Source organism: Silurus meridionalis, chromosome 3 (genome assembly GCF_014805685.1).
Source record: "Silurus meridionalis isolate SWU-2019-XX chromosome 3, ASM1480568v1, whole genome shotgun sequence".
Classification (NCBI taxonomy): domain Eukaryota; kingdom Metazoa; phylum Chordata; class Actinopteri; order Siluriformes; family Siluridae; genus Silurus; species Silurus meridionalis.
Window position 1 is genome coordinate 10822277 of NC_060886.1, and position 24157 is coordinate 10846433.

The 24157-nt window shown below is 37.9% G+C and overlaps 2 protein-coding genes across 5 annotated transcripts in view; one reads left to right on the forward strand and one right to left on the reverse strand.

Moving 5' to 3' along the window:
- nalcn (sodium leak channel, non-selective) overlaps positions 1 to 21066 on the forward strand; it is a 96050-nt gene extending 74984 nt beyond the window's left edge. For 2 of the 3 annotated variants that reach the window (XM_046844541.1, XM_046844543.1), the window contains 26 exons: positions 1790 to 1891; positions 2180 to 2249; positions 2355 to 2446; positions 3269 to 3391; positions 3495 to 3551; positions 4125 to 4245; positions 4680 to 4811; positions 6108 to 6275; positions 9129 to 9233; positions 9340 to 9446; positions 10194 to 10314; positions 10394 to 10492; positions 10595 to 10688; positions 12676 to 12782; positions 12864 to 12938; positions 13021 to 13140; positions 13227 to 13295; positions 13397 to 13545; positions 13715 to 13808; positions 14055 to 14187; positions 14614 to 14729; positions 15141 to 15298; positions 17179 to 17329; positions 18007 to 18156; positions 18256 to 18370; positions 19970 to 21066. In XM_046844541.1, the coding sequence (XP_046700497.1) occupies positions 1790 to 1891; positions 2180 to 2249; positions 2355 to 2446; positions 3269 to 3391; positions 3495 to 3551; positions 4125 to 4245; positions 4680 to 4811; positions 6108 to 6275; positions 9129 to 9233; positions 9340 to 9446; positions 10194 to 10314; positions 10394 to 10492; positions 10595 to 10688; positions 12676 to 12782; positions 12864 to 12938; positions 13021 to 13140; positions 13227 to 13295; positions 13397 to 13545; positions 13715 to 13808; positions 14055 to 14187; positions 14614 to 14729; positions 15141 to 15298; positions 17179 to 17329; positions 18007 to 18156; positions 18256 to 18370; positions 19970 to 20112 (2971 nt within the window). In that variant the 3' untranslated portion in view covers positions 20113 to 21066. The remainder of the gene's footprint in view (positions 1 to 1789; positions 1892 to 2179; positions 2250 to 2354; positions 2447 to 3268; positions 3392 to 3494; positions 3552 to 4124; positions 4246 to 4679; positions 4812 to 6107; positions 6276 to 9128; positions 9234 to 9339; positions 9447 to 10193; positions 10315 to 10393; positions 10493 to 10594; positions 10689 to 12675; positions 12783 to 12863; positions 12939 to 13020; positions 13141 to 13226; positions 13296 to 13396; positions 13546 to 13714; positions 13809 to 14054; positions 14188 to 14613; positions 14730 to 15140; positions 15299 to 17178; positions 17330 to 18006; positions 18157 to 18255; positions 18371 to 19969) is intronic. The other variant, XM_046844542.1, reaches the window with a different exon arrangement.
- A 181-nt stretch (positions 21067 to 21247) lies between these two features.
- si:ch211-168k14.2 (phospholipase D1) overlaps positions 21248 to 24157 on the reverse strand; it is a 31416-nt gene continuing 28506 nt past the window's right edge. For both annotated transcript variants that reach the window (XM_046844545.1, XM_046844547.1), the window contains 2 exons: positions 23996 to 24113; positions 21248 to 21711 (listed from right to left, as the gene is read on the reverse strand). In XM_046844545.1, the coding sequence (XP_046700501.1) occupies positions 21487 to 21711; positions 23996 to 24113 (343 nt within the window). In that variant the 3' untranslated portion in view covers positions 21248 to 21486. The remainder of the gene's footprint in view (positions 21712 to 23995; positions 24114 to 24157) is intronic.

The window sequence follows — 24157 nt, forward strand, 5'->3', positions numbered from 1 at the left end:
GCACTGTAGGTTCGCACTTTATTTCAGTAACAGTTATCCGCACTCGCATCCACTCCCGCTTCTCTAATTGTCAAATGGCACTCATTTAATTTTGCTGCAGTGAGCTGCTGTGAGAAACAAGGGAACAAAAATCTGTAAACAAGTTTGCCCATAAGTCCTTAACATTAAAAGAAATCAAAGGGAAAAGCTTTCCCATACTAAGTTTATCTAATGGTTTTATTTTTAGCTTCGTTCCAGACTTATGATTTGTTGTCAAGACCAAAAAAAGCTTCATCCTCTGTCATTTTGGGCTCATTTTTTTCCCTTCCAGGAGTGTTCAGCAGTTCTGCACTGGCACTCAACATTTTAATTGCATTTTAATAAAAATATTTTTTCGTTTTTCATTCTGTTAGGTGTTTGTCAGGCTTGTTGTCCGTCCAGTCAGGTGTCAGGTCAGATAACTGAGCTTCCATCTCCAGCCCCTTTATTGGACACCTATCAGCATGAATAAACGAATTAATAATTAAATGTTTGGCACCGCTGTGAGATTGGCAGCTCTGTTTGCTTCTAGCAGTCTCAAGCTGAATATATCACACACTGAATATGTCACACAGGGCTCCAGCTCCTGGTGCTTTACCATCAGCTTCCAGAGCACGTCTGCAAGATTTCTTACCTACCCAAGCCTATCTGCTCGTAAAACACACATTCACACACACACACACACACACACACACACACACACACACACACACACACACACACACACACCGCCCCTCCTTTTCCCACATTGTCTACTTGTGCTGTCTGGGGCTTTAGGACTGTCTGCCTGTGCCGACACAGACATATCACAATGACTGGTCATAAACGAGCCTGACACATTCTCCTGAACCCCAGATTGTCATTAGCTTGTGTTCTGGTCCATGACTTTGCAATTCATGAGCAACATAGCAGCATCAATGAATGACAGGCTAACAGTGATGTTGATGAGGAAGAAGCTGCTGAATGTGTATGCACAGCCTGTTGGACCTTCATGGATGAACCATCAGAGATGTGAATAGCAAAATAATGGCCTTCCATTTACTCGGGCTACAACCGTGGCAGAGACTGATGACATCAGTGTGGTTGTTCGGCAGGGTCGATAGAAAGCCTCTTTTCTCGTTTTAAGATTTTGACCAAAAAAAAAGGGAAGAAAAAATTAAACTGACCCCAATTTTCTGTAATGCCAGGGTGCACACTTAGAAGCTCAGATTGCCTGCTCTATATTTCACTAAGGTTAAAAAGGGATTAATTAGTTTTCCTCTCTGCAGTGGGGCAGCAATTCAAACCTGCTCCCTACCTGTGCTATTCTCTGTATGCTAATTAGTGCCATCTGCCATCTATGGTGCAGTGTGTGTACACGGTGCATGACGAAAGAAGGCAGTCCATTCATCAGAGAGTATTGCCTTTATTGTCTGCAGTGTTAATATGCAATACCATGCCACAAAAAGAACATATAATGGTAATGAATAAATCTTCTCATCCTATGATTTGATTAAGAAAGAGAGAGAAAATCTTGACTATTTATGGAGTGTTTTAGAGGTGTATGCTTGGCCCTAGAAAACTCTTTATTTTGCACTGGGCTTCTTGTGTTACTGTTTATGTTATTGCCTGTAATACTCCTTCAAGAAATCCTAATTATGAAATATTAAAAAATATTCAAGTTATAATTTTCCAAATGATTGACAGTTAATATGACAGTTGATGTAGGTTTGTCCTAACAGATTTGTGAGAAGTGTGTTTATTGAAGCTGTTGATTGGGTTATGGTTGCAGAGCCTGCACCAGACAGCGCATGCTGAGCGGTTCCTTTGAGGGACAGCCGACCAAAGAACGCTCCATCCTTAGCGTGCAGCATCATATTCGCCAGGAGCGCAGGTCTGATCAACACACACCAAACAGACAACAAAAAAACCCCAACATGGCTAGCTCATATAATACAATAGTGTTCTGTATGCTATGGATTTAATTAAGAACCATTAGTTCTCATGCTTACAGGTTCAATTGATATTTTTTTTGTATTTCAAAATATATGCATTTAAATGACTATTTTGCTTTTGCTTTTGGATTTTATATATGTTGTACTTCTGTACAAGAGTAATGCAAAAAATTTAGATTGTAGTGACTTGCGTTCATGATGATGTTAATGATGATATGCTTGCCCAGATCTCTCAGACACGGTTCCACCAGCCAGAGGATCAGCAGAGGAAAATCTCTAGAGACGCTCACTCAGGACGTACGTACATACAAATACACGCATTGTGTCACTTTGTGACGCTGATACGTGACATCCAGAAGGAGATGTAAGTTATAACTGGAATGTGTTTCTTCCTGTGTGTAGCACTCGAGCACTGTACGCTACCGCAATGCTCAGAGAGAGGACAGCGAGATCAAGATGATCCAGGAGAAGAAGGAACAGGCTGAGATGAAGCGGTAAAACAGAACCCTTGGATGCATTCATGTACACAAACATACTATACTCTATACAGACAAAAATATTGGGATCTGACTAAAGTTTTCCCTTCACTTGGGACATGAAGATATGGTTTACATGGGTTAGAGTGGAAAACCTTTGATTGGTAAGCTGCTGAGCTCTGACCTCAACTCTTTTAAATGCTTTTAAACACTATTTAATGCCCACTGCACCCCAGGTCTCCTCTCTCTACATCAGTACCTGACTTTACTATCACCCTTGTGGCGGAATAAACAAAAATCTCCATAAGTACACGCCAAAACCTGGTGAAACATCTTCCCAGAAAAGTGGAGATTACTATAATAGCAAATGGGGACTAAATATGGAATGAAATGTTCACAAAACACCAACCAATCTTATGGTTAGCTGTCCACAAAAAGTGTATAATTCCACACGGTCAATCAGACAGACCGCTCTCCTCAGGCACTATTATCATGAGTCATGCTTCGCTTGCCGCTATACTTTTTTTTATATTATGAAAAATATGTGCAACACCCAGAGGTATTACTCGGGTTCTCTATTATCAGGAGTAGAGCGATATTTAAAGTCTTGTTTAGCATTATACAGCTAGCTTGTTTCCGGAGAACACGGCTTGACTCGGCTTAGCACTTATACTGTGTACATCAGTTTCCCCATCATTTTCACATGTCCTCATCAACCAATTTTCAGCAGCCATTGTGTGCTTCTATAATAAGAGACAGGATGCGTAGCACAATTCCCTAGGCAACCAGCTTTTAAAAGGATTTCTTGTTTTTGCATGTGAACTTCTTTGTCCTTACCAGGAAAGTTCAAGAAGAGGAGCTGAGAGAGAATCATCCTTATTTTGACAAGCCGCTCTTCATAGTGGGGAGAGAGCATCGTTTCCGAAACTTCTGCAGAATGATCGTGCGGGCCCGCTTCAACGCGTATGATTTTGCAATCAACACTTTTTATTTGATTATCATTTTAGATGATTCACTCAGTGTGCATGATTATTACAGTGTTTATGACTTTGTTTTTAATGATCAGCTTGAAAACAGATCCTGTAACCGGAGCAGTGAGGAGCACAAAATATCATCAGTTTTAGTAAGTTGCTACAGTAACTTTCAACTCAGTTTAATTCAGTTCAGTTCATTTTTTATTTGTATAACTCTTAAAATTATGAACATTGTCTCAAAGCAGTTTTACAGTGATAAAAAGGTTTTAAAGTTTTGTAAAACAATGTATAAATGTTTGTGCCTATACGTTTGTTTATTATAATTTGTTAATTATTTAAGATTATCCCTAATAAGCAAGCCAGTGGCAACTGTGGCTAGGAAAAACTCCCTGAGATGGCATGAGGAATCAACCTTGAGAGCAACCAGACTCAAAACTAGAATGCTCATTGACAACATGCAGTTCTGACTTATATCAGTAGATGTTTTGCTTGTGAGATATATATATATATATATATATATATATATATATATATATATATATATATATATATATATATATATATATAGTCATGTGTTTGAGGGGAGTTCAGTTTCTTACAGTGTGTATAGTTGGTGTTGTGGCTCTAATGAACCACCCGAAGTGCAGTTTGTCCATTAGACTGCTGAAATGCATGTTTCGAAAGTATTTTGTGTAAAACTGGTGTGTGTATTCTCTCTGCAGTGATCTGCTGGGCTTGGTCACGTATCTGGACTGGGTAATGATTGTGGTTACCATCTGCTCTTGCATCTCCATGATGTTCGAATCGCCATTTACCAGGGTCATGCATGTGCCAACTCTACAGGTATCAACAAAAATCTACAGTTAGAAGGATCAATCTCTTTGTTCGTTAATTTGAATAATATAGTGACTGATGGCCTTTTCTACCAATTTAACCAACATTTTACTGCAGCTTCCTCTCACTGAAATAGGTTTCAGCTCTTTATTGTTCCCAATTAACACATCCACTTAATAAGGAAAAAGCATTAGGGTTAATGAAAGTAATTCTCACGGATTTGGCTGCCTTTGATCTTTTGAAACAGCTTTTTTTTTTTAACCCTCTTGACAGTGCTAAAGCTGCTGCATTTAGCACAATATATCTACGTATACAAGAGCTTTTAACGGTGACCTCTTAAGCTGGCAGATTTATTTATTTATTTTCTGCATGGTATTCAGTGCTATACCAGCTAGATATTTATTATTCAGTGAATATTGATATATTCTCTTTTCTCTCCACAGATAGGCGAGTACGTGTTTGTCATTTTCATGAGCATCGAGCTGACCCTCAAAATCATGGCAGACGGTCTCTTCTTCACCCCCACTGCAGTCATCCGAGACTTCGGTGGAGTCATGGACATTTTCATCTATTTAGTACGGATCCATTCCTCTGGCTTTTGCCACAGCTTATTGATAATTCATGCGAAAGCTCGCGTTCTCTCTGATTAGAGGCTTCCCTGATGTGATGGAGCTTTAACGATGTCTTAAAGACAGTTCAGTAATGACTGTACAGATGGTTTTAATTAAATGCACTAATATAAATTATGAATGAAAATTAATTACAAATGACTTGCTTTATATGTTAAATTCAATGCTATTCATTAAGATAAGTGAACTGCAGTGTTTGTGCAGTCATCAACTTTTAAATTATACATTATATATAAAAAGTGGATACTTTACAACAGGATTTGTATGTGCTTTTTAAACATCCTTTTCCACATTATAATAACCTTCACTCTTCTGGAAAGATGTTCCAGTAGATTTTGTAGTGGGCTTGTGGAGACTTGTGCTCATTCATCCACAAGAGTGTTATTAAAGTCAGGTACTGATGTAGGGGAAGTTATCAAAGTACTGATGTAGGGTAAGTCTGCGTTCAAATTTATTCCAAAGTTGTTCAATAAGTCAATAGGTCAGAGCTCTATAGCAGGCCACTCAAGATCTTTCACTCCAAACTATCTAAAACATATCTTCATGGAGCTGGCTTTGGGCACAGGGGCATTGTTATGCTGGAATAGGTTTGGGATCTCCTAGTTCAAGCGATGGAAAAATGTAATGCTACCACAACCAAAAGGGGGAGTGGTAGCTCAATGGTTGAGTTGTTGGGTTACTGATCGGAAGGTCGCGGGTTCAAGCCCCGGTATCGCCAAGCTGCCACCTTTGGGCCTTTAAACAAGGCTCTTAACACTCTGTATGCTCCAGGAGCACCGTATCATGGCCGACCCTGCGCTCTGACCCGAGCTAGCTGGGATATGCGAAGAACAAATTTCGCTGTGCTATAATGTATATGTGAAAAATAAAGGCTCTTCTATCTAAAAGCATTGTATATAATTGCCCACTTTCAATTTTGTGGTAACAGTTTGGGAAATAATCACAATTTGCATTAAAAGTCAGGTGTTCCAATAGTTTTGTCTGTATCGTTTATAAAAATTATATAACGTTGTGATGAAAGTAAGACTAGTAATTAGTATTTATTTACTTTTGCAAAGGTGTAGTTGATCAGAGCTTTCCTTAGAAATGCTCTGGATGATAGACTAATGTCTTCTTTTTTAACTTCTCAGCAGACTATTTTTTTAGGCAATAATTAACCAATTTATTTGACTTTATTTCACATAACTGGGAAACTTTTTAAATGTTTATTGCTTTCTTTGCTGTTTTTGTCTCTCTCTGTAGGTCAGTCTGATCTTCCTGTGCTGGCTGCCAACCAACGTGCCTCCAGAATCAGGTGCTCAGCTACTGATGATGCTGCGCTGCCTGCGTCCTCTGCGGATCTTCAAATTGGTTCCTCAGATGAGGAAGGTGGTGCGTGAGGTCCTTAAAGGATTTAAAGAAATCTTCTTGGTGAGTGCAGCTATCTACAAACGGTTACTAAATTCGAAATAATGCAGTCACTGGCATCTGGGTCCAATGCATAGGCATCAGTAACATAATTTGAGTTTTATTACAATATATTTACCAGGTATACTGTTATTGATATAAACCTTAACAGAATGGTAATTTGAGTGCAAATGAATTTATATGCGCTAACTGATTTTGCAAGCTCCTGACTCCTGACACCTGACTGCTCCTGCTATATGTGGTTCTTCTCCAATCTGTTACCACAAAGCTGGAGGCACACAATTGTATAGACTGTCTTTGGATGGTATAATAAAATTTTGCGTTGAACCTGTGCACAAAGTGAGCTCCATGAAGATATGGTTTACATGATTTGGAGAGTAAGATCTTGAGTGGCATGCTATAGAGCTCTGATCTCAACCCTACTGAACACTGATGAATTGGAACGCTAACTGCACACCAGACCTCCTCACCCTACATTAATGCCTGACTTTACTAACACATTTATGGCTGATGTCCACAAGCAAACTCCAAAATCTAGTGGAACACCTTCCCAAAAGAGTGAAGGGAAATTGGGTCTAAATGTGGAATGAGATGCTCAAAAAGCATATACCATACTTATGATCAGGTGTCCGCAAACTTTTGTCAATATAGTCAATCTGTCACATGCATATGTTACACATTATCCTCATACACATCAAACCTGAGCAAGTAAATATGGAGTGGAAAATAAAAGTTTCATTGATTGAGGTGCCTGAGTCTTCGGTTGATGAATAAAGGTGTCTATGTACTAAAACTATTTTCAACATAGTGCCAACAGAGGAAGGGATAGTCTGATAGTTGCACTCGTTCTTTTTTAAGATTCATAGATAATCATGGAAGATTTTTAAGGACAGAAATTTATTATTTACAGTTATTATAAATAAATCTGTTAATTACAGTGAGGTTTTACTTAATTTCAGGTTAATGAAAGTTTATTTGCTAATTAGACCTGAGTGCAGCATCCTCCAAGGCGTTGGAGAGACTTTTCCGAAACGCAGTACGAAATTAAACACTGACTACAAAAATAAATACAATCGCATGTAGTTTGGATTTACCGGCCCCATGGATTTACTATGGACTTACCAGCCGCCGAAAACCCCCTAAATAAAAGTTAAGCTTCTATGAATAGCCACGACATGTAGTTCATATGCCAGAGGCGGACGTTTTGTACATAAAAGCAGCAATAATTAAATTAGCGAACACCCCATTTAATCCTAGTTAACCCTATTGTCAAATTTTTACTATAAAATTACTACAAATATAATGACATATTTCTCTTTGTTTACAAAGAGTTACATTTCTTATTGATAATGATATTAAGTGTGATTATTGAGCTGCTGTGAATTTTTTTAAAATGTGTCTGCTTTATCTGAATCATTAAAAAAAAAGATCCAATGATCTGTAATATTTTTCAATACATTCAACTAGGTTAAAACAATTTTTCGAGTAACTCATGTAATTCGAATAAAAAAAAAATCACTTTCCTCAAATGATTTCCCTCGATGCTTCGTTTAATACATTTAACTACACATGGAGCATTGTGTTTCCCCGCGGACCATTATTATTGACGCACCACCCGCTAAACTCTGGAGCGCTCTTTATAGGTAAACACTTAAGAATAAAAAAATAGAGGAACGGGGAGAAAACAGTGAGGGCCAAAAAGAAGATTCATATAGAAGCCCGTTTCCATCACATAAAAAAAAACAGTTTGCCTAATTCTGAGGGTTTTTTGCAATTCTGAGTTTTAATTCTCGCAATTAAGAGTTTTCTCTGAAAATTGTGGGGGTTTTTTTCCTCGCAATTGCGACTTTATTTTTTGCAATTCCAACTTTTTTTTAGCCAATCGGGCAGCGTCACCACCTCTGTAGTAAAATGGCATGGCATTAAACTAAGCCTCCGATCCTGGGAGAGAACTCTGTCTAAGAATCAGCTCTGGAGGAGACGGAACAAGACAGGTGAAGCAGAGAAGCCTCGTTCATACACCTACAGCTTCAAACTTCAGGCCGACAACATGGTTACCGGTGGATGCTCCAGAAATGTTGAATGTTTACAAGAAATAAAGTCTTGAAAGTTTTAAGACGAATGAAGTCAGAATTGTGAGGAATACATTCAGAATTGTGAGAAATAAAGTCAGAATTGTGTGGAATGAAGACAGAATTACAAGGACAAAGACAGAATAGCGAAGAATGAAGTCAGAATTGCGAGAACAAATATCAGAATTACGAGAAATAAACTCGGAAAACACTGTACAGTGCATTTTATTTTTATTTTTATTTTTTTTAGTAATCTGAAATCATTTTTATATTTTTATTTAACATTTTTTATTTATACATTTGCATTTTGATGTAATATGGCAATCAAATGCACTAAATGGGTTTAGTTTTCACAGATATTCTTGTATGCAATTTCAGCAATAAAATATGTATTTTTTTCTAAAAGGATTTGGAATGGAATACAAGGAATTGTAAGAGACCAGGCTTATTAAGTATTGCTCTTTAATAAATAAAAAGTACTTCTTATACGATTACTTATACGGAATAATCGGTAGAATACTCAATTACTAAAATTTCGATACAGCTCTACATTCAATTGTGCCTTTGGATCCAAACCCATGTGAGGTTGATCCAGTAGGATTTACTTATGCTTGTTTAACGATCATATTTGATCATATGCAACATTAATGACCATTGCCAATGTTATTATTTAGGTTATTACCTGCTATTCAGTCAGACTACCTTGTTAAATGTCTTGGCATTCAGTTAGCTGTACATCTATTTTTTTGGAAATACCATCCAAGATTTTAATTTGTTCATACAGGTGTCTATCCTTCTCCTGACATTAATGCTCGTATTTGCAAGCTTCGGAGTACAGCTCTTCGCTGGGAAGCTTGCCAAATGTAACGATCCTCATATAACCGACGAGGTAGGAGCGAATGCATTATTCTATATAAATAAATAACTATATTCCCATCTTTTCAATGCACCGTCTTGGACTCAAATATTTTCCTTAACGTTGTAACCTCTTGCAGAAAGACTGCCATGGGATTTTCCGAATCAATGTGAGCATCTCGAAAAACCTCAACCTAAAGCTCAGAGCAGGAGAGAAGAAACCCGGATTTTGGGTTCCCAGAGTTTGGTAATGACAAAGAGAATGATTTTATATTGCTTAATACTGTATTATTAAAGAAGATATTATTTGAAACCATGGCGCAATCAGGTTTTTCTGTGGTGACTCAGTGAGTGATCTGACAGCTGAGAGCACATGTAATGGATGCTGTATTATACTGTATATAAATTATGGTGTGGTCAATTTAAAGCTCAGTACATCATCGACATGTTCTTTAATGTTTGGAATTTTAATCTCCTAATGGTATTTTACCCGTCATTCTGATTTAATGTTACACCGACTGTGACTTTGCGTAAGACATATTTAAAATACAAATTAAATGGTTTGAGTCACACCATTAAACAATAATGATATAAATGGCAGACTTCTTTCTGCTGCACTTAACATTATACCAAACACAGTGATGTTGTTTAGTAATAAAGTTGGGAAGATGCTATTCATTACATTTCAAAGTGCTGATCATTTTTAATAATTAATCATTCTTCCTCAGGCTCTTGTTTCATTTCCGAACATTTCTCCTGATCTTTTTTGTTGACTATATGCTTTTCGTCCAGAGGTCACGTCACTTGGCTAAAACATCCACCACAAAAAAGCTCATTATAAGTATTTGTGAGATGGTATCCAGAAAGCTTTTGGAGTAATGTTTTGTCTTCAGGCTAATGAAAAAGCCTGGGATTTGTACTAGGCCCGATTTTAGTTCATCTTTCAGAAATTTGGATTCTGGCTTGTTTCATCTTTCTGATTGTGTGTTTCCAGGGCAAATCCTCGCAATTTCAACTTTGACAATGTTGGCAATGCCATGCTGGCTCTCTTTGAGGTCTTGTCTTTGAAGGGCTGGGTGGAGGTCAGAGATGTGATCATACACAGAGTAGATCCGGTAGGTTTCCACCTGAACATTGAGTCTTGAACTAACTTGAAGCAGACACATAGCGATGATGTACTTATCTTTATTACAGACCCATGGCATCTACATCCATGTTTTCGTGTTCCTGGGGTGTATGATTGGCCTGACATTGTTTGTGGGGGTTGTGATAGCTAACTTTAATGAAAACAAGGTAAGCTATGTTCATGACCTACTGGTTGTTAGGTCAAGATTATGTACACAGCAGTGGGGGAGGTGGTCTTTGTATATATTTCTGTTCTGTGCTTTTGTTTAGGGTACAGCTCTGCTGACAGTGGACCAGAGGAGATGGGAAGATTTGAAGAGCAGGCTAAAGATTGCTCAGCCACTGCACCTTCCACCACGTCCAGGTCTCTCCCTTCCTCTCTTTTTCTCTCTGTCTCTCTCGTTCTCTCTCTCTTGCTCTTTTCAACACTAATGAGTCATCCCCAGGCTCACACTGCGAGTGCTAGAGTGCTTAATCAGCTCTCCTCAGACTCCAGGCACTGAATAAAGTTGAGCATTCATCGCACCTACCTGAGGGCGCACCCCAAGACAGTTACAAAATGAAAAGGAAAAAAACCCAATTTACCTTCAGTGTAGATGATTCAGATGTTTGCACCATGCAAGCCCATGGGCCCGGTGTACTTTATAGCAACGAGTGAGCAAATCCCGCCGAGTCTCCACACACTGTGCGGGCTGATTGATAGGGGAGCTGTTTGCAGGCTTGCTGTTATTTAAATGCACTCAGCGAAGCCTCTGCACAGCAGTGCATGGTTAAGTATTGAGTTTTGACTGAAGTCAGCATGATCAAATAAGCTGGAGATGTTGACATGGTAAACCAGCATAAATAGACAACTGTGTCTACAAACAACAAAATAACGATATAACACGAAGCAAATCTTTGAAAGTTGCCACTAATAGTGTTTTTTTATTTTCTTTATTGCAAGAGGTTGGTTTTCCTGCCAACCATGTGACTTATCTGTTACTTAAAGGACATCTTGGGCAGTCAGTCATTATTTACATAGACATAGCAGTGTAGCAGACACTTTTTCTGTATTCTTCTCAGGGCAAGTTAGCCTGCCACCGTGACTTATGGTAATAACTACCGTTATAAAAACATATTAATAAAATAATGAACTTTAGCACTACTGACAAGAGGCATATCAATTCTCTGTTTAAGCTTTGTGCACATTGTGTGTATAGCTTATTTACCTAGTGACTTATGATGAATTCTCTATACCTCATATTTCAAAATGTATTGAGGGTGTAACAAATGACAGTACATTTCAATACAAATGTGAACTCATGGAATAAGCTGGTTGTAAACGTTTCTTGTAGCCAAGACATAAAATATTTAATTTGTTAGTCTGACAATATAATAGTGTGTAATAGTGAAGGTATTCACAAATTTTGGAGACCCAAACCTGTTCCAGCATGACAGTGCCCCTGTGCACAAAGTGTGTAGTGGAAGATCTTGATTGGCCTGCTATAGGGCTCTGCCCTCAACCCAAATAAAGACCTTTGGGGAATAGAAACACTGATTGTACCCCAGCATCTCACTAAGTTTACTAAAGCCCTCGTGGCTGAACAAACACAGATCTCCACAAGCACACTCCAAAATCTAGTGGAACACCTTTCCAGAAGCATGGAGATTATTATAACAGCAAACATTGACTAAATGTGGAATGTTCAAAAAAGGACACGAGAATATAATGTTAAGGTTTTCAAAAACTTCTGCACATATACTGTATTATATCAATATAATCAATATAAAAATCAATTCTTTTTTAATTGCTTATACTGTATCACACATTGTTTTCTTGAACTTGATTTAGTATCTCATGGCTTCATAAAGTTGGGGCGTTATATAAAACAAATATAATTCAAAATAATTTTCGGAATCAAGTGCTATTTTCTGCCATATACTTGACACCTTCTCATTTAAAGCTATAATATTATTCATTTATTTGTAGTTGTCTTTCGAATTTATCTCCAATTTCTTCCTTAATCTACATTTTCTATGCCTGATTTTTTTTAAACATTTTTTAAAGCACAATGCTTGTGTTTAAAGGCAAATGCATAATTACTAAAATCCCATTTCTTGCCAGTTAAGAGAAATAGTATATGGCAATTTGCATACTCTGAATAAAAAGGTCATAAAATCGACTCATGCATAACCCATCACTGAATTTGTGCAACTTTCCTTTGGTTCAAACTTTTCTACTTTTCCGACACGATTGTGAGAAGAACATTCCCTTCCCTGTATCATTTGCTTTTATATGTGTATATGCTTAGACATCTCCATATAAGTGCAGATATTTTCAGTCTTCTCTGCTTTTGTTTTTCATTTTGTAGAAAATGGTGGTTTCCGTGCCAAAATGTATGACATCACACAACACCCTTTCTTCAAACGAAGCATAGCAGTGCTAGTGTTAGCCCAGTCTGTTCTACTGTCTGTGAAGGTGAGAGATTGTCTGCTGACTCATTACCAAAATTCCGCTCACTTTAGATATTCAGTGTCATGGTTCTGATGTACATTTCAGTGGGATGTTGATGACCCAGTGACGGTTCCCCTGGCAACCATGTCTGTCATTTTTACGCTCATCTTCGTCCTGGAGGTAGATTTTACTTTCGGATAATAAAACAGTAATTGAAATAGGTGTAGCCGCAGTACACAAATGCTTTATAATGTGCTAACAGGTTACCATGAAGCTGATAGCCATGTCACCGGCTGGTTACTGGCAGAGCAGGAGGAACCGATACGATCTACTGGTCACGTCGCTCGGCCTCATATGGATCATTCTGCACTTTTCTTTATTGGTAAAATAATATATATTGGAGTTCATAAAAGCTAATGATTTCAAATATGAATAAAACTGATGCATCTGTGTTATCTGCTCTCTTAGAATGCCTACACCTACATGATGGGCACTTGTGTGATAGTGCTAAGGTTTTTTACCATATGTGGAAAACACGTGAGTAAAATATTTTTTTGCTAAATTATCTTCCATGAAAGCGAATAAATTTGTGATATAATGTTTTAACCGTGCAAAACAAATTGTGTATGCACGTGTAGGTGACTTTGAAGATGCTTCTGCTGACAGTGGTGGTGAGCATGTACAAGAGCTTCTTCATCATAGTGGGCATGTTCTTGCTGCTCCTATGTTACGCCTTTGCCGGAGTGGTGCTCTTTGGCACTGTCAAATACGGAGAGAACATTAACAGGTACTGAGGAGAGGATGATTAGACAGGGTCAGCATGCTTTCTGTGTGAGATTTGTTAAACACTCGAACACTTGTGTTTCAACAAGTGGGAGTCCTTTTTCCCTGTTTTTATCGAATATGAGTATGATGCTTTTTTTTTTTTTCTGTTTCTTTTTCTTTAACTCTGTCAGGCACGCAAATTTCTCCACAGCAGGGAAGGCCATCACGGTGCTGTTCCGCATCGTCACAGGTGAAGACTGGAATAAGATTATGCATGACTGCATGGTAAGCCAACACAACAGTTATCTCTGTGTGCTCACTCTAGGGTTAAGACTTTGAGATTCCCAGCCTCTGGAGAACACCGGAGAGTTGATAATGCATATAATTTATCACATAACTTCCAGAGAAAACCTGACAGCAGTCACTGACATTTTTAATGGTTACCAATTACTATAATATAACTCTCAAAGGTTGGTTCCTGTCTTGCTTTCTGGGTTCCCTGTGTTAAGTGTGTGTTTCCTGGACTTCCAGGTACAGCCTCCGTTTTGCACACCGGACAAGCACCGCTACTGGGAGACGGACTGTGGCAATTACGCTGGCGCCCTTATCTACTTCTGCTCTTTCTACGTCATCATCGCGTACATCATGCTGAACCTGCTCGTCGGTACGCTCTATTTCCCCCAAATCAATTTCCTGTCTCATTTCCTTCTTCGTCTGGCATTAGCCAAGCTAGCTAATGGAATACAATAACACGCCTCAGTCTCTCCCTGACAGCTAGGAAGTATTATTAGCACCTTTTCTCCTTGAAGTGATTAAGTTTCATTCTCTTAGTGATAGAATCATCCTTGTTATTAGAGAATATTACACATTGCTACCGGGAGGATATCCCAGCAGAATGTGAATGAGTTTCTGAGTAAATTTGGTTCCAGGCCAGCCTTTTGTGTCTGCCCTCTTGGGAGGATGAGTCATGTCTGTGTGCTATTTTTTGCAGTACCCACACCTTCCCCTAGTGCTGCGAATGCAGAGAAAGATGAGAGAGAACTCTTCAAACACTTACTGTCTTTAATTTTTTTTCTCTGACTTTTCACAGCTATCATTGTGGAGAACTTTTCCTTGTTCTATTCCACGGAGGAGGATCAGCTGCTGAGCTACAACGACCTGCGGCACTTTCAGATCATTTGGAACATGGTGGATGACAAGCGGGAGGTAGGCAGGGGATGTTTTCATCGATCTGAGGTGTGATGTGTTAATGTCAGCGCATGCAACCTCAGACCGACCCTGCCATGACACTGATATGTTGAATAATGGCAGTTCTAACCGTATGTCACAGAAAGGTAGAGGAGGAGCGGACATCTTCATTAGTTTGCAGGAGTGAAAAACGTGTTGATGAACTGTCACCTAAAGAGCTGCTATAGGACAGGTTTATAATTAGTAAATAAGATGACAGGTAATAAATAAACCTACTGTTTTTCAGTAAAGCTGAAAGAGCAAAATGTACATAAACCCCATCAGCTAAATAGGAGGGTTATAATAATAACTTATAATAAGTTTAAAAGGGTTTGTTTGAAACGGAGCAACGTGAGAATTAATGTAAAATTGTGCTACTCTGTTGACCAGGGTGTGATCCCTACCTCGAGAGTGAAGTTTCTTCTGCGACTGCTCAGGGGCCGACTTGAAGTGGACTTGGACAAAGACAAGCTGCTCTTCAAGCACATGTGCTACGAGATGGAACGACTGCACAGTGGCGGAGACGTCACTTTTCATGATGTACTGAGGTAGGCATGCGCCATACAGCTCCATTTAGAAGCCAGTGGGTTTTATTTCTATTTAATCGAAACATGCTTTAATTGAATCTCAAAGCATAAAAATCTTATTCATGTCTAGTTAAACTTCAACAACTCACTAGTTCATTGCTTCTGTTTAAACCTCATATCCAATTTATTGCTATTCATGTCCTATTAACTACTTAAATTTGAATTTATGTCCAGTACAATTTCTTTTCTTACGTGTTTAGACTATATTATTAGATTACTTGTAGAATGTGAAGGAAACATGAATGCCCTTCACACTTTCCTTTATTTCTTGCCTAGCCTATTTCTTTATATATTTTTTGCTTATTTGCTCTTTGCTTTAATGACTCAAGGAAACAAAGAGAAGGGAAAATAAGGAGGAAATAATATGAAGGAATTAACATGAACCATTTACCAAATGAGGTCATATTTCACTAAAAAGTCACAGTAAAGCAAAATGTATATATATATATATATATATATATATATATATATATATATATATATATATATATATATATATATATATATACAGTGGAACCTGGTTATCTCGCCCTCGGTTACCTCGACAACCCTATTAAGTCGACGTTTTTGAAGTGGAACCGCCAAATTCTCGCTTTTTCTAAGCATTTTTTATCGGTTATGTCGTTATGTTTTTTTATGTCGCCGAACCCTGATATCTCGAGCACAAGGGGGGAAAAATTTGCCATTTAACGTCGGTTATCTCGGTGCAGCCGCAGAAGAACTCGCGGAAGTGGCAGAAAAATCAAGCCTTACAGCTGCTACAAGTGTTGTATTGTATACTGGTGAATCTCTGCTGTTAGTTAGTGCTAGTGTACATAGTGTTAGTAGGGGCGCGGCGCGGCTTTGTGAAGAAAAGCGCAGCCGTTGAGAGAGTGCCGGTGGGAAGACACGTACCGGGATACACATGAGCGATAACAACGACCGCCGTGAACCAACATATAACAACAATAACGGACAGTGAGAGTGTGGAAGTTAAAATAGGGGCTGGTGATGATGATAAATGAGCACCATATGTGCACGATTGAAGCCCAGAGCTTCAGAGAAAGCGGCCGAGAAAGCACCTGCCACGCTGAAGGGGGCCGAAGGGGGCGTGGCAGGTGGATTCCTGACAGATAAACATGTACTGTATGTATTTTTATAGCATGCCTTCATCAAACAAATCGCAGCCACGCTGTTGTGTAAAAAAAACCTCCAAAAACACGTGTTTTTGGAGGTAAATTCTCATTTATTAACGCACATCATGTACATAAAGAAATTTCAAGCACGTTAATATATTGCCGCCATTTTAATTTTCGTTTATCTCGATCATCGGTTATCTCGATGCTTTTTGGCAACCCCCTAGGACATCGACATAACCGGGTTCCACTGTATATATATATATATATATATATATATATATATATATATATATATATATATATATATATATATATATATATATATAAACAGCAATTAAATTGTGTGTGTACCTTTAACTTTTCTTTTTTTTTTTTACAAAATTATACTGACTTCTTAGGTGCAGGATGGGATTAAAGGGGATTTTATTTTAAGCACATTTTAATTGCCTTTTAATCATTTGTTGATTTGTTACTCATTTATATTAATTAATTGTATTACTTATTATCACTATTAGAACATTTATAGCATAATTATATACACCACATTGTCTTATAATTCCACCTAGTACACTTTAATCTTTTTGTTTGTTTGTTTGTTTGTTTTTTAAGCACATTGCATATTTCAACAGCTTAATAATTTAGAATTTTATGTAAAAAAAAATACTGTTGTAATGATTTGCATTTGGAGAAAAGATTAGTTTAAAATGTGTGTGTTTCTATCAGCATGCTGTCCTACCGCTCTGTGGACATCAGGAAGAGTCTGCAGCTGGAAGAGTTGCTGGCAAGAGAGCAGCTAGAGTATACTATTGAGGAGGAGGTTGCCAAGCAGACCATCCGCATGTGGCTGAAGAAGTGCCTTAAACGCATCCGAGCCGTAAGTCAAACCACACAATTTTCTGTCGAACAAAGGATTTGGTGACTTGAGCTCTAAACAGTGAGCTTTCTTTAGAGGTTTTAATTGATTTCATGAATGAAACACCTCTTAGGTCTAATATCTCTCTGGCAAGCTTGCAATTACTCTGAAATCACTTTTTGCATACACTATATAAAGAAAGGTTTGTGGACCAAAAGAGTCATATGCGCTTCTTGAACATCCTATTTCACATTTGCTGTTTAATAGGGTTGAAGTCAGTGCTCTATTGCAGGCCACTCAAGATCTACAAACTATAGATATGCAAACCATATCTATACACTTGTGTAACACAATGATAGCCAATGATAGCCATTTAAGCATAAAACCTAGGGTGGCATAGTAAAAGAACAATATACTCCTATATATTATTATATATCCAATATACTCCTATAGTCCTAGTTTAGAAACTGTACTGTTCCCTGTTGCTTATAGGATCCCTATTTTATTATGGGCTATAAATTCAAGGCTGCATACATGTAAAATGCCTTTGTTGTCCATGACCATGAAGGAAAAACAAAAAGCATTGAACCATAATAAGGCAGAATGTTTTTGCACAAATCAGGTTATGGAAAGTCTATTATATTATATAAATTCATGCTAATGCTGTGTATCACACTGTTCTCATTTTCATCTTTTAGAAGCAGCAGCAGTCATGCAGCATCATTCTGAGTCTGCGTGAGAGTCAGAAGCAGGACCTACGCCGCCTGCTCAACCCACCCAGCATTGAAACTACTGTGCCCAGTGATGAAGCCAACGCCAACAACCAGGACAACCCCACACAGCCTGAGGTACTTACCTTTCCCTTACACTTACATGAGAACCACACATACTGCTCTATGAAGCATTAAGTGTACAATTTAATGGCTTCTATTGGTGCCATATCCCAGCAGAACAGTGGCTTGCAGACTCTATTGAGCCCCACTCTGTCAGACCGCAGCAGCTACAGGCAAGACTCTGCAGATCGGCCCCAGAGGAAGCTGGGCCAGTGGAGACTGCCCACAGGTGAGAACCAGACACCAAGGATGCATCATTCACTCTCACTGGTGTACACATTCATTATTATGCATTTAGGTAGTTATCTATATTTAAAGCATTGTTATTATATACTTGATTCCCAAAAGCAAGTACTGTAATTTTTTCCTTATATGAAAAATGTGAATTTACCTGGAAAAAGGTGTTTATTAAACTCTGTATAACATTTAAACGTGCACATATGAGGCAAATCCAGAATTAAAACCATTTCACTTACAATTAAGGGTTTAGGGTCCAATTCTGTATTTTAGGTACCAGTAAAAAGCATGTACCTTTTGAAGAAGAAGTAAAATAAGTAAAATAACAACAAATTAAAACAGATTTCTTTGCTCTTATGCCATTTTATAAAAAATAAACTAAAACTTTAAATAACTTTAAATATTTTGCTTTCCATAAAAATATATTTCCAGTCAAACACCAGACGTCTCACAGCTTTATAATGCAGCCCTCCAGAAACTCTCCCTCAGTAAATAACCGGCTGATGTGCCTCTGAGTTCTCCTCTGTTTTCACACCAGCTTCACTTTGTGATTTTGCTCTGCTATAATGTCAGATTCTTCTTTAACTCTTCTACTTTCTGTATCTTCTACTCTGCATTCAGGTTTTTCAGCTGATCCTGATGTTTTGTTTCGTATTTCCGTCTTATATTCAATTCCGTAATTACAGCCACATTCGCTCCAAAATAAGACACACGTGTTTACCGCCAGTGTCGATAAACATTTACTCAGAATCCCATCGGATCTGAAAGGCTCTGTTTTCAAATCAACTTTTCTCTTTCCCATTGTGAGGGGCTTCACAATAACTGTACAATAGGGTTAAATACATCAATAAAAGCTCGACTTGATTGACGCTGGAATGTTCCCAGGTAGCCTAGCGTTCAGGAAAGCAGCCGAAGCACTGCATTATGGGATCTGTAGTTTGTGTTATAAGCGCTTCATATCGCCCGGCAATTAATAACAATAATAATAGATGTTTATAAAATCATATCGCGGGCCGGATATAATTATATAATTGTACGTCGGGCCGGATTTGGCCAGCGGGCCTGAGTTTGACATCACTGGTCTATAGAATATGGGCTTCATAAATAAGATCTATTTAGTATGGGGATCTATATTCATTTTAATGCAAATGAGGATTTTGTTCAATGTAGATACTGTAATAATGTATGTGCAAAAATGTGTCATCAAACCATAGAAAATGTAAATGTACTTATAGTATCTACCTTGTAGCCCAGCTCCTATGCAACTTATGCAACATATTTATGAAACACATAAGCCATTTAAATGAATGATTTTGGTGCCCTTAAGCTTAACAGTTTACATTTATGACAGTTATATTTGTTTATATTTGTTCCTGATAATGAGCTCAACCTTCTGGTGTGTTTAATGTTTAAAGGGAGAAAGATCTAATGAATGTAATTCTTTACAATTCTATCACAAATGATTAAAATGAAAATACACTTGCTTCCTCCCAAATGGAGCGTATGATTAGACTGAAAATGTCGGCTTTGGGTTGATATATTTCTCTGCAAGTCTTTGCTGTCTTAATCATGTGCTTGCTGTCTCCTTTAGGACGCACCAGTGTGAAATCCATGGTGTGCAAGATGAACCCAGTAAACGACGAGGCTTCCTCAGGGTCCGAGGTTAAAAAGTGGTGGACTCGCCAGTTGACCGTGGAGAGCGACGAGAGCGGCGATGACCTCATTGATATTTGAGGCACCACTGGTTCGAACAGACACACTCAAGCACCTGAAAATATGCTGTCAAAGAATTCTTTTCTCCAATTCCAGCTCCTTGCTAAAGTAATACCCAACAAAGGCTCTGGCCTGTTGAACAAAGTGATTGCTACATAGGGTGAAGATATATGCATTATAAACATGGTAATATTATGCATTGTTTTAAGTATGCAAATGTGCAAAGAAATCTATTTTCCATTCAAGGTGATAATTCTTCCTTCTTTTCCCTTCTTTCCTTCTTCTCCCCATAATTGGCTCCCCCTTAACCTATTGGTTCCAAAGCCATTGTAAGTGATTGCTTCTATTTGTGGCTTAATAGCAGCTTATAAAAGACCCATTCACCTTTATGTATTATGAATTCATCACCATTAATGCTAAATGAAATGTTCATCGAATTATACTCATCATGGTTTAATGCCTGATGGGTCTTTTCTTTTGAGCAAGCCGTTTTCGCTTTTGCGGCATCTGAAAACCTACAGCTGCTGGAGGAAAATCTCTGTTAGCTTTAGCGTAAGTAATGTAGCCACACAAAGAGTAGATGGTGTAAGCCCTCAGGAAATGTAACTGAATCGTGAATTTGAGACCCAAATGGAAAGGTTACGGCGAAAGAGTTTTAGTGCCAATCTGTGTTCTTGTACGTCTACACTAAACTGACAGGAAAGCCATACAGCGTATTTCTGTCTTTGTTTTGTTTGTCTTTGTGCCGATGTTTGTCTTCTTTTCAGTAATCACCAAGGTTATTCACAAGTTGCTGGAGTTCTGAAAGTCTGTAATGTGTGTACCTGGCATTGTGTTACAGCGATTAACGCTCATCTAACTGCAAACAAGACAGTGAATGTACGTCTGTGTGTTTCGTTAACTGTGCAAAATTTTTATTAATAATAGTATTATACAAAATAATATTAAGTTATTTAATATATACAATAAGCATATCATAAATCTATTTTGTAAAAAAAAAAAAGCAGTTTATAGATATACTCTGATTTTAAATGATAAATAATAAAGCTTGTTAATAATACAGTGTTCAGCAGCGCTTTCTTTCTCTCTTTCATAATTGCTCGGATTTAAAGGTTAAAACATTGTTATTCATACTCAGCATGTGGCTGCGTGTTTTCAATAACGTGGTGATGTAATAGTTTGGCAAAATGCATGGAAGTCCTTTGACCTCTGTTCAAAATAACGTTTATAGATAAGTCTTTCTTACAGAGGTAGCGTAAAGTTCTGTTCTGTGTGGGGATTTTTCCACCAAAAAAGCAAAACATACGTCGAGTGCAAGTGTGTGTCGCTTCCACTGACCATTAAGCTTTGTTAGTTCAGCAGAGTTCTTGAAAAATGAATTGATTTGCCACAGAGCTAAGTCCACAGCTCCACAGGCATGATGCCTTCTTTAGAGTTTAAGGAAGGGAAAAGGTTTTCCTCAGACAAGAAATAAAATGGGAACTGGACCAGGAAGCCACGGGCTTTCCTGAGTTCAGTGCAGGCCAGGACGGGGTCTTCAGTGGCCATGCAGGGGCGAGATGTGTATTCCTTCAGGATCTTATAATTCAGCACTGCGTCCGTGGGTAAGCACCGGAATACCTGTTCACACAACGTTCCCACAATCTTTAATGTAACTCACCACACATTATTAGTACAGAGCCATATTTATAGCATAATGAGAACTAGAAATTGTTTAGCAGTATTCAGATTTTAGACATAAAACCTGTTTGATAAAAACAAAGGTGTGTGCTGGAAATCTGTCGCGATCGGACGTTTTTCATTTTATAATGTAAACAAAATGTGGATGCTCAAGTCTAATATTAAATACACTGCTTAGCCAAAAAGTCTCTCTAAAATTTTGGTGCACAACATTTACAGCCTGCGTTTATCGTGGGATTTTTTAGCGTCAACTTCATACAATTTCACAACATTGCATTGTTTTTGGCTGCAATCTTTTATTGAGGATGGGAGACTCTAGCCACCTTGTAAAGCTTTCTCCAGCACATCCCAAACACTTATAATGGGATTAGGGTCAGGACTCTCTAGTGGCCAATTTATGTGTGAAAATGGTTTCCTCACCCTCCCTGAACTATTCTTTCACAATCTGAGCCTGATGTATCTTGGCATCCTGGAATATGTCTGTGTCATCTGGGAAGAAAAAATCAGGATATACAGGTCCTCAGCTGATTTCATTTTGCTGCCACATAATGTAGCAACAGCCAAGAACCTGACCAATTAAAGCAATCCCCAAATCAAAACAAGGCCTCCCAAGACTTGAAGAGTAGGTACCATGCATGATGGATGTTTCACTTAATGGGCTTTCCTTTTTGGAACAGGGTCAATCTGAACTCATCAGACAACATGACCTTTTAATTTTTTCTCCACAAGCTAATCTTTAAACTCCCTGGCATATTTGACATTGTTTTTTCCTAAATACAGATGTTCAGCACCAATCCTGTATATTCTCATCACATTTTTTTATTTCTTCAGCAAAGTGGACCTCAATTCTATCAGCTTTTAATAATGCATAACACAGTTTTTTAACCCCATTCCAGTGATTTTAAAAATCTCCTTAGTTGTTTTCTTAGCTTGAATCAGGCCAATAATTTCCCCTTTCTGAAACACAGTAACATCTTTTCCATGACTACTTGATATAACAAGGTTGCAGTGGTGGACAGTAACAAAATGAATGTAATTCGTTATTGTACTTAAGTAGCTTTTTCACGTATCTGTACTTTACTGAAGGATTTCCATTTGGGGAGATTTTTACTTGAACTTCACTACATTTCAATGTCAAGTATCTTACTTTTTACTCAACTACATTTTGAGAAATCAGTCGTTCCTTTTTATTTATAAGCATAAGAACATTTTGAGAATAATAAATGATGGAAGAAACTCCTGACTCGAACTTGCCACACCACCCGTGGCCTCATTTAGTCGATTTTTGAAGTAAAAAAAAAAAAGCAAGTTTTGGGCTCATGATAATTTTAATAGATATTAATCAGTGTTTGACTTATTAATATCATTTTATTAATAGATTGTTGTGCTCAGAGTAACAGAGTCATTGTACATAAACTGAGTTGATTAAGCAAAGAGTCTTGTGACAAAGATTATAATAGGAACATTATAGCCAGAAAAAATCATAGTACTTTGGATACTTAAGTAAATTTGAATGCAAATACGTCTGTACTTTTACTCAAGTGAAAGTTTTTAGGGAGCATTTTTATTTTTACTGGAGTAATAATTTAACTACTGTATCTCCTGCATGGTTTGTGTACAGTATTTCGTCCACCACTGCATGTTTGTTCAAGAAATGAGAAGCTACACACCGTATTAGTTTGACTTTAAAGAATTCTTGCCGGAAACATATAATAAGTGAACCGCAACCTTTTTTTTGCCAGTCGTGGTGTATATAGATTTAAACATAACAAATTAATAGATCATTTGAATGGTGAGAGTAGGGGCCAAGATATGTTTACTTGCTGCACAAGGAAACATTTGGAGGAGACAGAGGAATGTTTACAGATAGTGATGGCACTGATCCAATACCCCGATCCATATCTAGATTGAGGATTGTGGATTGGATATTGGAGGGCAACAAATCCTGAACCTGTGTGAGACGACTCAAAGTTTGAATATTAAAGAATATGTGTGGGTCAGGGACATACTGCAAAAAGATGATGTCGCCAAGATTATTAAAATATTAAAACAATTCTAAATGTAGCATTAACTATCCTGATTTGAGCACTGGGTCAAACAGGTGGCATTGCAAAGCAGCATTTTAAGTACAAGAATTTGAGTCTTGATTGATAAACTGATTTGACCTTATTAAAAGTGGGCCTGTTCTAACAACGAACTAATTATTATAGACACTGTTATTTACCTTGTCATAAACACTTGCGTTTTTGGCTGCAGTGGCCATCCAGACTTCCTTATAGAACCTGTCACTTATAGGATCACTGATGTCCATGCTGTAGTCTCCCAGCAGCCCAAGCACAACCCTAACAAATACACACAAGCTCATATAACATCAGCATTAAGCAGA